The 14,413-nt window shown below is 37.2% G+C and overlaps 1 protein-coding gene across 1 annotated transcript in view; it reads right to left on the reverse strand.

Annotated features, from left to right (window-relative positions):
- Positions 1–58: 58 nt before the first annotated feature.
- The window catches only part of PPAT (phosphoribosyl pyrophosphate amidotransferase), a 42,437-nt gene continuing 28,082 nt past the window's right edge, over positions 59–14,413 (reverse strand). Inside the window, exons 2-11 of the mRNA XM_052682394.1 lie at positions 12,320–12,386; positions 8,691–8,897; positions 7,967–8,079; positions 7,730–7,875; positions 6,639–6,711; positions 5,503–5,654; positions 4,276–4,403; positions 3,775–3,996; positions 2,906–3,026; positions 59–1,541 (exon numbers count right to left, since the gene is read on the reverse strand). Coding sequence (XP_052538354.1) covers positions 1,366–1,541; positions 2,906–3,026; positions 3,775–3,996; positions 4,276–4,403; positions 5,503–5,654; positions 6,639–6,711; positions 7,730–7,875; positions 7,967–8,079; positions 8,691–8,897; positions 12,320–12,386 — 1,405 coding nt within the window. The 3' untranslated portion in view covers positions 59–1,365. The remainder of the gene's footprint in view (positions 1,542–2,905; positions 3,027–3,774; positions 3,997–4,275; positions 4,404–5,502; positions 5,655–6,638; positions 6,712–7,729; positions 7,876–7,966; positions 8,080–8,690; positions 8,898–12,319; positions 12,387–14,413) is intronic.

Genomic DNA, 14,413 nt, shown 5'->3' on the forward strand with positions numbered 1-14,413 from the left:
GAGTAAGCTCAAATTTTTATATAATGACCAGTGCTGCAATTCTCAACTATGTGCAAGATGGGGAAGAAAAAAGCTCTTAAACTTTTATTTTTCTCTGTTTTTGTTGTGGTGTCACATGCAATTGTAAGGCCAAAATACACAATATTAAATAGATAATCTAAGTTGCTGGTACTTTGTGAAAATACACAGGTATACAAAATATTTTTTACAATTGTGCATTCATTTGCAGTAGTTTCAAAAGGTGCTTTTCTCCTTCAGCTAGTGGTTCATTTTGAGGCAATCGTTATGGATACAAGTAACTAACTGTGACCAATTAAGAAATATTATGCTAATACAATTAAAAAGTTAAATACTCATGGTTCTTCAAAACTCTTTCTTTTAAAACATTACATTTATTTTAACAGCAGTGATGTGTAAAAATAAGAGTCTGGCCAAAACAACACAATCTTCAGTTGTTATATCACGCTTCCTGTTAAGAAAGTAACTGTATTTTTGAGTGAAGTTCGGACGCTAACATAGAAAGAACACACTGAGTAATATTCAGACTGCAGAAATTGTCAGGACTTGTCCTGGAGAAAACAAGATGTGAAACAAAAAGTAAAAAATGGCAGTGCCAGGTGTTTTTCTCCTTCCACATCCTATTGGCCACTGGAAAACACCTGAAGATACGTGTTGGACTTCGGAAAAGAATTTTGAAGTTACAAAGATAGAAAGCTTTTGGCTTAGCATCTCCCTGAGTGTTCATTCTTAAAATCATGTACCAGACATTATGTTCATGGAATCTGGATACTTAGTTACAAAGGGCTTGATTTATAATGGCTATTTAGCTTATATGCTATTTAGCTATATATATAAATGGCTATTTAGTAAGATACATTTTTTAAAAATCTAAGCAAAAACTGCCAAGGAAGCAGTTTGACTCTTCAGATTTTTTCCAAAAGAGAGAAGCAAGCCTTGTACTGAAAAATTATTTTGATAATTTGAAATTACACCGTATGATTTATAATTTGTACTTCAACTCTGTGAATAAATCTGACACAGATATCTCACATTCAGGGCAAGACTGAAACAAAAAGCTTTGGGACTGGTAAATAATTATAAACACTTTGGTTTTTACAATATTTTATGAGAAAATAGAAAGCACAACTGTGCTTCAAAACTATATGATTTTATATTTTAATTTGCTTAGATAGTTTTTGTCAGCACAGACTTTATCTAAGCCATTACCATAAAGATGTAGTTAGTAATCAGTTAGCTCTGGTAAGCTTTACATATTACCTAAACGTAAGAAGGCTACTAGCAAGAAGGCATCTTTGAAACAGGTACATTCATCAATGGATGAACCAATGTCCATCCACTAAAAATTCACCATTCTAGCTCTACAGGATACTCTCCAGTGAGGCATGCTGTGCAATGACCAATCTTTCCAACACGCGATTTCTGGGTTTTAAGACTGTTCTCATTCTCTTTTCTTGCTTTGATGCTTTCTTGCACAGATGATACGAGCCCTTCCACAGAAAGATAAACAACACTGTCGGCCCCTAGAGGAAATAAAGGATTCATCGTTTAAAAGCTGCGATTTTGTTCCAAATGCAATGCTCTTACATAATGTGAGTGCACTATTGTATTGATTACAATACAAGGTAAATCACCTCACTTAAAGACAATAGTCATGAAAAATTATCAGACCATAGCAAGCCTTGCCATTCTCCAGTTATTTGCACAGGGAGCAGAATCACAGAAATCTAGACAGGAGGTTCTAAGTTGTGATCTGCAAAAATTGAAACAGAATCCAGGGTATGTATTAAGACTGTCTAAACTCTGAAGAGTTTCACAGAGTTATTTTGCATTTCAGCTCTGGAAGCAGGTGTAACGAGTGACTCAATTCCCTAACTTCTAACATCTTACTAATAGTACCCTTTGTGGAATTTGGAGGAGCAGAAGAACATCATGTTAAAAAAAAAATCAGTATTCAGTTCATGACAATGTTGTAGCAGTAGAAAAGTTTGACAGCCTTTTCGCATAATCACTTTTTCATTTACACCCACTATTTTATGAAAGAATGCTTCTTAAATACGAGATCCTACAAACTTGAAATATTTCAACATGCCTTCATGGTGAAGATTTTGGAGAAAGGAATTAATTTTAAGATTGGACAGTATTTATACAAGAAATCTGAATTTAAAGTTTTCCACCCACAGCTATATTCTTAAACCATTTTTAAAATACTTTGCAGCACAATAAGCCATATACTGGATTTTCTCACTCACAGACCTTCACACAATTTCTGTTACTGCTATCTCCATGATGAGCACATTATTTACCACATCACAAGCAACACTAAGTTACTGGTTCTTTGTTCTGCTGTAAACATGACTTGCTCTAGAGATCTTAAAATGTATTTAATTAACATTCTTTCATTAGTTTCAAATGTCATTTCTTTCAAAGTCATGCAAATTACAAGAACATAAATTTGCAGAAAAATCAGTGGGTGTTTACAAATTCAGGATATATTTTTATGACTGTCAATAAAGTGAAACTACGTTTGTTTTTCATTACACAACAGATTTTCACCACTTATTTTCTTTCTGATATTTGCCTACAGCAACACCGAGTGTTTCCCAGAAGGAGTTCAACGTACTGGAAACATGTTATTAGCCTTTATTTGTAACTTACGAATTATTCTAATGGTTTACATTGGTCAGAGAAATATAATTCATTAACTGCATCATAAAATATGCAACTAAATTGGTTTGAACCATAGGGAACACACAATATTTAGCGTGTCAACTTTTATGGTTTTTTATCAGTTTTGCCATTCTTGCCTTTATGTGTTCTTTATTTTGACGCAGGCAGTAAATACTTTGCAGGTAAAAGCCATCTTTCAAAGAAACCTCGCATTTACCTATGTAGTTTGCCAGATCATGAAATTCAGGTCTGTTGGCAATCAGTTCTTCTTTTGTTGGAATGTTTATTCCCATGTAACACGGAAATCTTATGGGAGGTGAAGCCACACGAATGTGCACCTGAATAAAAACACAATTTCAAAACAGTGCTATGAGGTGAAGTTCAGCAGATTGTAATAAAATATAAAAATCCAAGTTCTGCAAAATAATAATGAAGAAAGGAACACAGCATTTGATCAAAGCCATGGAATGTTTAAAAGTAAGATAACTTTCAGATTTGAAGATGAGAAAAAAGATAATTTTAGAATTTATCATTACAATTTCCTAATGTTCCATAAGGTTCAGTCTTGATTTTGCTTCTCTTCTATAGCACTCAATCCTCGATGCAGGTGTTTCAGTTTACAAAGTCAAATATCATATGAAACACTTCTGCTTCAGTGAAAAACTTGCTTACAGTTTCAGTTAAAAATTTGTATCAATCAAACAAACGTGCTTTGATGACTTAAAGCAGATTCCTGATTACTGCAGTATGTGAATGTATTTAATGCATGTGGCAGAAATACACCAACACTTTTTTCTCATCTTACCTAATCTGTTTTCTATTCTAGTTGTCAGTTAGCACTTTATAAATGGAGACATGTTCCTCTCCCCTTAATCTCCAAAAATCAAAGCCAAAGAAACAAAATAAACTTTTCAACCCATCATGACAAAAACACACACCAGTCTTCTCTTTTTTTTTTTTTTTTCCACACTTGCACTTTTAAATAATGGAAAAATGTGTAGTACAAAAGAAGTCAAAACCCAGTGCTTTACACTCCAATCAATCTTGTACTTAAATGTGTAATATACAGACTAAAAATGAACTTACCTCTTTAGCTCCTGATTCCCTTAGTAGTTTTATTATAGGAGAAATAGTATTGCCCCTCACAATTGAATCATCAATGATAACAACTCGCTTGCCTTTAAAATTGTCAGATAGAACACCAAACTTCTTTGCAACACCAAGTTGCCGTAACCTCATATTTGGCTGGATAAAAGTTCTTCCTACATAGCGATTTTTACAGAGTACTTCAACATATGGCAGTCCACACTATAAACAGGAGACATTAAACAGAGTTAGTATCTATAAAACTGGTTATTCTCTGTTACTGTGCTTCAAAGAAACCTCAGGATTCAGTATGATTTCACAATAACCAAAAATCTTTGAAATATCTTAATAGAGTGGAATAATGACAAAAACCAACAAGTGATGCAGTGACTCAGAAGGTCTGTAGGCCACTCTAGTAGCCTGTGCTGAAATGCACCACTACAAAAAAAAAGAAAGATATGTGTAGATATATTTGAGAAAAGAAAGCAAATTAACACAAACCTTTTGAGCATAACCCAGAGCTGCTGGGGTTGCAGACTCTGGAACAGTGCTGACCAGGTCTGCCTCCACAGGTGCTTCAATAGCAAGTTGCTGGCCACATCTCCTCCTGACTGAATACACCATTTGACCTAAGAACAGCAATAAGTGTTTTTCCTGGTATGCATAATTCAGATTTCCTCTCAGATTGCTGTACAAATGTCTGTGGTAAGTTGCAGGCATAGAAGTCAGTGAGAAAAATTTTGGAGTTAATAAGCAGTCATTCACACGAGCTCATTTTTTATTTCCACCCATAATGTCATATTCTAACATTCACAACTCTATCACTACACAGAGAATTAAAACCCAGTCTGCCCTAATCAGGTAACTAAACTTTATGTGTATGTTACAAAATCTACTTACAGGAGCAAAGAAGAGGAAATTATGCCTGCATATTCACAATATGCATGTTCTATTTTTAGTCTGTTTTCCTAAGCAGACAAAGCTTGTGCAATCATTCTGTCTGCCTCCATCCACTTATTAGTTTTAAACCTGTTGGTTATATTTACCCCACATTCATTAAGGCAAAAAGAGGCCTCGAGAGCTTTGAAGGTCCTAAAAGTAAAGTACTGTGGTGAGATAGGCAAGGTAAAGGTACAGAAGAACTAGGGAACATGAAGGAAGTGGGGACATTGTTAGGTATGAATGTCCTGGCTAATACTGCATCTCTAGCACAATTTTCAGAAGTTTCTACTGAAATAGAAACATTAGACTGACTGTCCCAAATACTTAGACAATTCACAGATTTAGAAATTGTATTAAAACCATCTTCCTGAAGTGAACGTTTCTTCCAACAAAAACACTAAGATAAAGTTGTTTTGCAGATTCTCTTTCATAGGTCTAATTATTTAAAAGGTTTTCTAAGAACTAATAAGTCTCTTGCTTTGAAGGGATGTTTCCACGACCTCAATCATGTTTGTGGTTCTTTTTGTCCTTTCCATGAGGCTATGCAGGCAGGCCTGACTGAGGCAATATACACAGACAGGAACAGGAAAGTGATGCTACATGCTTCTCCCGAGTCTTTTATCCTCAAGAACTGTGCCAGCCCATTCTATGCCAGCCCTGTTGTGAAAGCTCACACTCACTGCCAACCTGCAATAATCCTACACCCTCTCTAGAGTCAGTTGTCCTCCAGACTATAACCTCCCATTACTTTGGGAGGCAGAGGCTTTGTACATTACATCTTCTCACCTTCAAAGATACTGTCTGGTCTTGCAAAATAAACATATTCAAAGATGCAGAATGCTGAAGGATCTCCTTCCGGTCTTGGTACAACATCCAATGTTTGGACATCATACCTGGATATTTTCACAATCTCTCCAGGAAGTACCTCACGATAGTACCTTGAAAGAGAAATACGCAGCATTTAGAATGATAGTTTTAAAACATAAACCCTATTGGTGGGAAAATTGCTTTAGAACATATTTTTCTTGTCTTAGGACTTAACTATGTTTTATGGACAACATGTAAGAGAAGTGACCTTTACTAAAATGGTCTGACTTAGCATCTAATAGCAATAAATTAATACTGTGGTACCACAGAATTCTTCCCATATGTGGGATGTAATCCAGTACAAAGAACACAGAAAAACACACCCACAAGAATACTATACAGAAGAGAATAAAAGAATACTAAGTGATGACATTCTTTCCTGGTTTCGCTTTACTTTCTTTTTACTTAGTAGTGTGTTACCCAAATGCATATTTTTCTAATTTCTGACTAAGAAATTAAATATAACTGCTCTTTTTTTTTTTTTTACATCTCCCAATGGGCCTTCAATCTCTTTTTGTTTCAACAAAGTGTCCCGCTTTTCTTTTTAAAGTGTCTTAGGTAGGGAGAGAATGTGAATCTCACCTATTGGCTTTAATGGGTCCATTTGCACCTATGGAAATAGTTTCAAGTACCTGTCACTTTTTTGAAACAAAGAGGCTGGCTGATAGGCAGCAAATGCTATTGCTCAAGTTAGTACAACCCATAAGTTACCACTGCAACCTCTTCCATAGCATTACTTTATAATACATGAATTTCACTGCTAACCAGGCTAAAATTAAAATTGATAAGGATATCCAAATTTAAAGCAACAAGAGGTTGTCTTCACTCTTATTTTCTGAACACATAATTATTTAACTTCCTTTACACTAACTCAATCAAAAAAATAAACTCTCAAAAGACAGAATTGGCAAAAAAAACAAACCTCCAAACAGTCAACAAACTAATCCTTCATATCTTTACATTGTTAGAGATTACGATATTTGGCAATTTGAGGCTTAATGTTTAATTGCTGCTTGAGGAGAGCTTTCAGATCAAGTGAGAACCAGAACACTTACTCAGCACCAATAGATAAAAAGCTACAGGATTCAGAGGAGACTACCCATCCTTCTGTTTCACTGTTATCTTTTCCTGAAATAAAAGATTTCTGTTATAGTTAGATTCCACAATTTTTGATACCACACTGCATATCTAATACAGTACTTGTCTTGCTATAATCTAGTTTGCCAAATGCTCAAATTTAAATTTGCAATGGTTAGCATTCTAAAATTTCTATAATATCATTCTAAAAAATGTAAGCACCATAAAGTAGTCCTAGGCACAACTGATAGTAACATCCTATTCCTGGTTCAGAAATGTTGTCTCCACACTATTTCAGATTTTTGCATTTATAGTTGAATTGCTTTAGATATAAATAATTACTTCTGTTTAGACAAGAAATTCCTTATTGTTTTCCTATGTTAATTGTGTCAAGAGCCTTCTGACTACAGTGAATACTGGACTGAACTCCAATAAAGATTGTACAGGCACAGAACAGATCAAACCAAATGTTTGTACGCTTTAAAAATCTTGAGTTTTTTCTTGTGCTCAAAGGACTTTATTCCCATCAGTTAATGTGAGCAATTGGAAAGTAGAAATACATTGTCTGTAATCCAACACCTTTTGACTTACCACAAAAGAAAGGGAGAAAACTGACATTTTTTCTGGACTGGATACAGTCCCAGATAAATGGCTCCAAGTGGCTCTGCTTGAGTGAGCAGGATGGAGCAGATTACCTCCAGAAGTCCCTTCCAACCTCAGCTGTGATTCTGTTTGTCCTTGCTTTCCTATTTTGGTGATAAAAACTTAGTTTCATTCTCAGAAATACTCTATTACAGTTGGGCTGCCTAATTCTGACACTGTCATCAGGCAGTATTCACTTTTGCTGAAAACAGAAACAATGTTTGCAGACTTTCTACAAATTACCTTTTCCTTACAACACTACTGTTAGGAATTTACAAAACTGACTTTTGTATTACATGTTCTTATCTCTACTTCAGTAAATGCAGCTGTAATTACTTAAATTGATGGCTTCATGTGCTAACATGAATGTGTATATTCATATATATGCATATAGGTGTATGAATATTAGAATATACGTATGATTTACCTTTTCCATTCATGTCCCCTACTGGAATAAGGCGACCAATGCAGAGAGGGCGATTCCCATATGGATCACGTACTGCATAGATTATGTCTTTATGCATAATTAGCAATGAATATGAAGTTGGAGTTTCATTCATTAAATTTTTAATTCTGCAATGAGACAGAGGTGAACATAATAATGTGTTACACACCATGCTGAGACTCGATTGCTGTTCTTGCTTCTGAAACCTGTAATCCTCACCTTGCTACCCAGTCAGCAGTGTCGTCATTTTCTAGAGGAGGTGTGAAAGCCAGCAGCTGGGTGATCAATTCACTGTCAGAACTGGTTGACAATCCTACACCATGCCGCATAAGCTTTTAAGACACACACAAAAAAGGGTTACCAGTAGTAAAGTACTGATCTTGTCATACCTTTGCCTTGCTTCAATGCAGGAGTAGATCCTGTAGATTTTGGATGGAATTTAATAGCACAGATTTCACAATGAAACATCTGCTAAATTTTCAGCAGGTTCTTTAAATCGTACTTTTCCAGACAAATAGACTATAAAATCTGTCATTTGATGATCTCCTTATGTTTGTGCCCTGACAATACTCATGATTAATTTTGCAAGCCAGAAATACAAGTAAAGACAATATTCCAAACAAGAACATTTCATATTATGATTACCTCACCTAATTATGTCTCTCTTAACTCTCTTAACATATGATCATTAGGAATTAGTTTTTTCACTTGACATACAGAAGTGTGACAAATAGTCTAGAGGACTAGTGAGTTATGACCTATAGCAACTACAAATGTCTACTCTTTCCTGGGGCTTCTCTTCCCCCAGGGCTATTTTGATTATGATGCTCTTTCACAACACAACAGTAGTTTGTCATTAAGCACTCATCATAGCAAACTTTTTGCTCATTTCTGTTTCATGCTCAGGAATGAATGATACTGGATTCTCCCAGGAGATACTAACCTTCCTCCTCAGTCGTACAGCATTTGTTAGTTCCCCATTGTGTGCCACAGCAATCTTTCCATGAAGAGTTTCTACAACAAAAGGCTGGCAGTTCTGCAGCTCAGAGATCCCCGAGGTAGAGTACCTGGTGTGCCCGATACCAAGGTTTGAAACATATAGCTTCTTCAGGCTGTCTGCATTGAACACGTGATTTATAAGCCCCATTCCCTTCAGGAGAAAAGGAAAAAAATTGTTGTTCTGCTGTTTTGTTTTATTGGCAGTGTGCTCATTTCTCCTTGTGCTTGTTCCTGGTAATAAATACTTTGCTAGAAAGCAAAATAACCTGAAATCCACAGGAAAGAAAGAAGCTGATTAAGTGTCACAATGATATGTCAGATCCCAGCACTCCTATTTTTAGACAAAACTTTATAACATTTTCGTTCTGAGGATTTCCACTGAACAATCTACTTCCTGACTAAAAACGCATCCTTTGAAAAACACAACCAAAGTGCTAAGGCATTTAAAAACATAAGAAAAAAGAATGTCCAAAGGGAAGGAAAAGAAGAAAGAAGTCACAAGATTCTCTACTTAGGATATACTACTGGCAAGTTAGTGATATATATGATTTACTTTTATACTGGTCCATGACAACATTTATCAGATTGCAGTCATTCCCATTTATCAGACTGCTCTCAATGTCAGAAGCAAAGCTTTCTTTCTAGAGGATTTTCTTGTTTACTTAAAACAAACATTTCATACATCCAGGTTGCCTTCTATTTAAAGCAGACATGCGTCAAAGCGTTTTAGTCAGCTGTCAGGAGCTTCTTATGGCAACAAGCACTATGTGGAGACAAATTAACAGCAAGAATAGCCTGGAAAAAAAAAACCTGCACACAGTAGAAATTAAGACTGGATTCCAAACCATCCTACCACTCCAGCTTCTTATGCTGCCTATGGAAAATATTTACATACTTCTAAGCCCCTGTTTCCCTATCATGTATGGTAACTGTGATGTACATGAAATCACACATGATAACACTCTTCTAGGATCTGTAAAGTTACACGAGAGAGATTGAAAAGTCATGATTGCTTTATGGCCTGTGCTGTGGGTATAATAACGACACAGTGGGATAACATAGGGAGGAAGGAAATATGGTGAGTTGTTTGCAGAACTCAACCAAAGCAGATTAAAGAAAGTCAGGCTTTAGAGTATTCTGTTCTTTGTCTGGATAGACTCAAAATACAAAAAGACTGTGATTGCACATATGGTTTTAGGATACCTGCTGTCATGTTAAAAAATTACTGCCACAAGCATTCAAAGTAGTGCTTTTGCTTTAATGGTTCAGCAAACTATATGCCCAATCAAACGTCACCTATTGTCTCACACATTACACGAAATCTGTACCATGTGCAGAAATGCAATTGTGCTCTTGTTTTACTTAGGCCTACTTATCCCAACAGGAGATCTGGCACTTCACAGGTCCAGTGTTAAGGGATGTGGCTATTTGAAGCACTGCAATAGGTTAAACAAGCAATCCTATGTCAAAACACATTTGGTGACACAAGTACATCATCTTTAATATGCATAGTGAAATATTTTGCTGATTTAGATTGTGTCAGTGGGACAATGAATGTGAATTACACCACTACAAAAAATTCCTAGTGAATGCAATCTTATTTCTGTATGTCCCAGGTCTGGTATATACCAGAAAATGATAATATATCTACTTTAATATAGACTTTTCTGCATATTCAAGCATGCAACAGTAAGACAAAGCTCTTCTGCTACTGATGTCACTACATCTATATAAGAGATGTACGTTTATCCACATCCTGGGCTAGTACAGCTATGACACTAATTTTTTCTTGCACAAAGTTGGCTGAAAGGCTCTAACAGACAAATCTGGATGAGTCTTCTGGGAGAGTTTAAAACAAAGGATTATAAACCTTTGTTAGGGGCTATTAATCCACCTTCAAAGGCGGGTAACGATCAGAAAAGAACACATATCCATCCGTAGGTGGTCCAGTTTGTACTCTAATCCATTGGCTTAATCTGTTGATAAAGGTGAGCTTGCACTAATGCACAGTGCTGTAAATCGATGCAGTGAGCAGCAGGCAGCTTTTCCCTTCTGTTTTTTTCTGCTATGAAGAATGCCAGCTGGTGTCTGGAGGACAAACGGACACAGCGACATCTTCACTGCTGAGATTTTTTCATGGTGTAGTTTAAAGTCAGAATCCTAAATGTAACTTCACCAGGGTAACAGACACAAATGTTCCTTACATTGGCATAATTTCCAGGATTACACAAGTGAAATCTGTTGTACTCCACAGACTCTTTATTACACTGTAGTTATTGCGTCTTTTAGAAGTGTTGAATCCAAGAAAGGTATTTCAAGGATAAGAGTAAACATCACATCCTCTGCAACTCTTAAAATATCAAAGTTGATACAATGAGAAAGTCAATTAAACTCTTAGCATGACAGTTAAGTATGTCAGCTCCGTAACATGGAAACTCTACAGATTATTCTATTGTGTGCTAGAATTTCATAAATAATTTTTACTGCAGGATTTATTTATTTATTTATTTATAAATCTCACTTTAAAAGAAAGTTTCAATTCCAGTAAACCTTAAGGTAAGTTGAAACCCAAGCAGAAGCAGGAGTGAAGAACAGATAACACAGTGTGGAATTTGAGAAAATAGGCATTTAAAAGTGTGTAGGGGGCAGGATGAGGTTGTATGTAACAGATAGGAAGGGGGGAAATTCCAGAAAAGGTGATAAACACAATGCTCAAGAGATGAGACTGTGCACAAGGCATGGAGCAGTCATGCAGATATGCATGCTGCTGCAGCAAAACAGTTCTTACTCTTAAACTGGTTTGAACAGCTTAATTAATCTTCCTCAGAGATGCATACGCATAAAGATGAATTGCCTTCTGACGGTGGACAGAGAACACACTCATATCAAGTGTGCTCCACAGTTTTGTTTGAAATAGTTTTATTTCCAGTCCTTTGCTCTTCCAGGATTTAATAGGTTGATGATTATCTTTTTCTGGATGAGCAAAACCAATCCCTGAGCATGCAGGGATTGTCCTGGCATATTATTTGAGACTCTGGTCATTCAATGGCTTTTAACTTCCCTTGGGATTTTCTCAGCTTGAGAAAGACTGGGTGACCTTCTCAGATTTCCACTCAGCCATTTACTAAGTTTATGTTTACCTGTAGGTGAAGTAGCTGCCACTTCCTTGATTCTCACTAAGCTAAGAATTAGTTGGCCATGTCCTTCTGCAGAACTGTACCTATTTGTCTTTTCTCAAGTTGCTTTGGTGTACTCTTCCACATCTCTGGAGTTAACACTTTAGGTGCAGGTGCAGTTGGAAAACACTTTTTAAGGTAACAATAGCCTGATCTGGATACTTCTTTGTGTCTACTGCTGTGCATGTGGCTACACCCAGAAGGGGATAACATGGGCAGATTTGCTTTAAACATGAGTTTAAGACAGAAATCACCTAGATAACACAATTAGATATTATCACTCTGACAATGCCAAAACAGCAAATGAAACCATGCTGCTTGCCCTCTTTCTAATTATTTAGCTTCCTTGCTGAAATATGCATCTCACTTGGGCATCAGCAAAACATTTACATTTTACCTTGTGCACTTTGAATGCTTGGGATGACTCTCCATCACTTGTCACAATTCCAGCACTCTCTTGGCCCCTGTGAACAAAATACAAATAAATATAAAGAATGAAAGTACTTAGAATGAAACACCATACTATGCTAAGGATTAATGTTTTTCATCTGCTCTTTACAACATGAACTTTTAATGTAAATTTATTTGTTGTTTCATTTTACACACTTGTATTCAAAGCAGTTTCTTGCTCTTTTTTTCAAAACAGTCACATAAGTTTTTTGCCTAAGCCCACTGAATTCAGTGGAAATCTTTCCATTAAAAAAGCACTGGCTCAGCCTCTTACTGCAGTCTGTATTCAGTGTAGGCATAAAATAACAACAGATGTTTAATCTGAAAAGAAACTTTGCAGTGCTACTACTCTAGCTACCATTAGCTAGAGTAGTAGCACTGCATCTATTTCTGTTGAGATCTGTCTTAAGAAACTGCTGGTTTTGCCTCAAGGAATGCATTTTTTCTCCCACTGATCACCTACACAAGTTTTTTGCACTCTTGCACTTAAGCAGCCAAACTAGCATTTACACCACTAACTGTTGTGTGAACCCTCTGGCAAAGTGCTTGAGAACATAAACCTAAGCTTCTGAACCATAGCAAAACAGTTCTGATGTATGGTGACATTGAAAACGGAAATGCTTCCACTATGGCAGACCAGTCTCACGCTGGCAGCTGTGTTTTGCTAAGCAGAAGAGCACTACCAGCTAAATGACAGCCTTGTCCCTAGACTGCTGCTTTTCCTCCCAGCTGTCTACCCTGACTCCGTGCAGGGCCTGTCTGGCCTCCTCAGATCCCACTGCATTCTTGTACTTAATAAGGAGTAAAAGGGAAAGATGTTTTTCTTAGAAAATGAACCACTTAGAATATTTTTAGAATACCAGAAGCTGCTATTCATCCATTGGACTGGTTTAACTCAACTGAGGAATTATCTAGCATAAGCAGTAATCAAAGTAGCTGCAAACCTACATAACAGATTGTAATCTACAACTGAAGACTTTCTTTAAGCCCTAAAACCCTTATATTTGTCACTAGACCCACTTACATGTACAGCAACATCTAAACAACAAAGTTTAAAGAACAAAGAAAGCAGAACAAAACAAACTCCACACATATCTGAATGAATTTACAGCTGACTTGAAAGATCCCTGAGGAAAAAAAAATCAGAGATAAGAAAACCCGTAAGTTCATTCATTTTAACTCAGGAAGACATCCTATCTGTTAACATAATGACTGACCTTAATCTTATTAGATTAAGGGTTCATACACCACATTCAGCAACTTTTAATTCAAATTTCAATATTATAGATGATTTCCAGTTCAATATTGATAATGTCCCTTAAAACATCACCAAAATCAAATAGAGGGAGAGAAGCCGACATCGTGAATGAAAGGACTTTGCAAGTAGTGGGCTTACATCTTTTATGTAGTCTAATAGAAGAATAGTAAGCACAGGCAAAAAGGAAGCAAGGAGCTTATGCCATTTTACCAACTTAGTGATTTTTAAGTAAGCAAGCACTTAATTAACTCATCACCGGTAGTAAACGGACAGTAAAAATGCATATAGAAATGCATGCAAGCGCGCCCCAATTTTACAGCAAATGCCACTTGGCCACGCAATGGTGAGGCTGTGCATCATGCCCACATTGCTGCCACACCACGCACACCGCCTGGCAGCCCACACAGCGGCCGGCAGCAGCCTCAGGTTGCTGGTGGAGAGGAGGTGCTGCGGCACTCACACACAGCACCCACACAGCGCGTCCGCGCAGCCTGTCCCCAGCATGGGGGAGGGGGATGCCAGCACAGCTTGCTTTCTGCACCTGTGTTTTTCTTGCTCAAGGCATCAAGCCAGCCCAACCGGCTTTGCTGCCCTGATGGCAGCGCAGTGGTGACACCGGCACCATTTTCCACACAGGGGGCTGAGAGGCCACTCCAGGGGCCGGGCAGAGAGGCGGCTGATGGCAGTGTGGCTGCCAAGGGTCTGCCCTTGTGTGCCTGCCCGCTGGGGCTCTGGGTGCCGGTGTGGAGCTCAGGGCGGCCTGCAGCTCGCGGTGCTCAGGGC

This window comes from Tympanuchus pallidicinctus, unplaced genomic scaffold, assembly GCF_026119805.1.
Source record: "Tympanuchus pallidicinctus isolate F22 unplaced genomic scaffold, pur_lepc_1.0 scaffold2, whole genome shotgun sequence".
In the NCBI taxonomy this organism is placed as follows: Eukaryota; Metazoa; Chordata; class Aves; order Galliformes; family Phasianidae; genus Tympanuchus; species Tympanuchus pallidicinctus.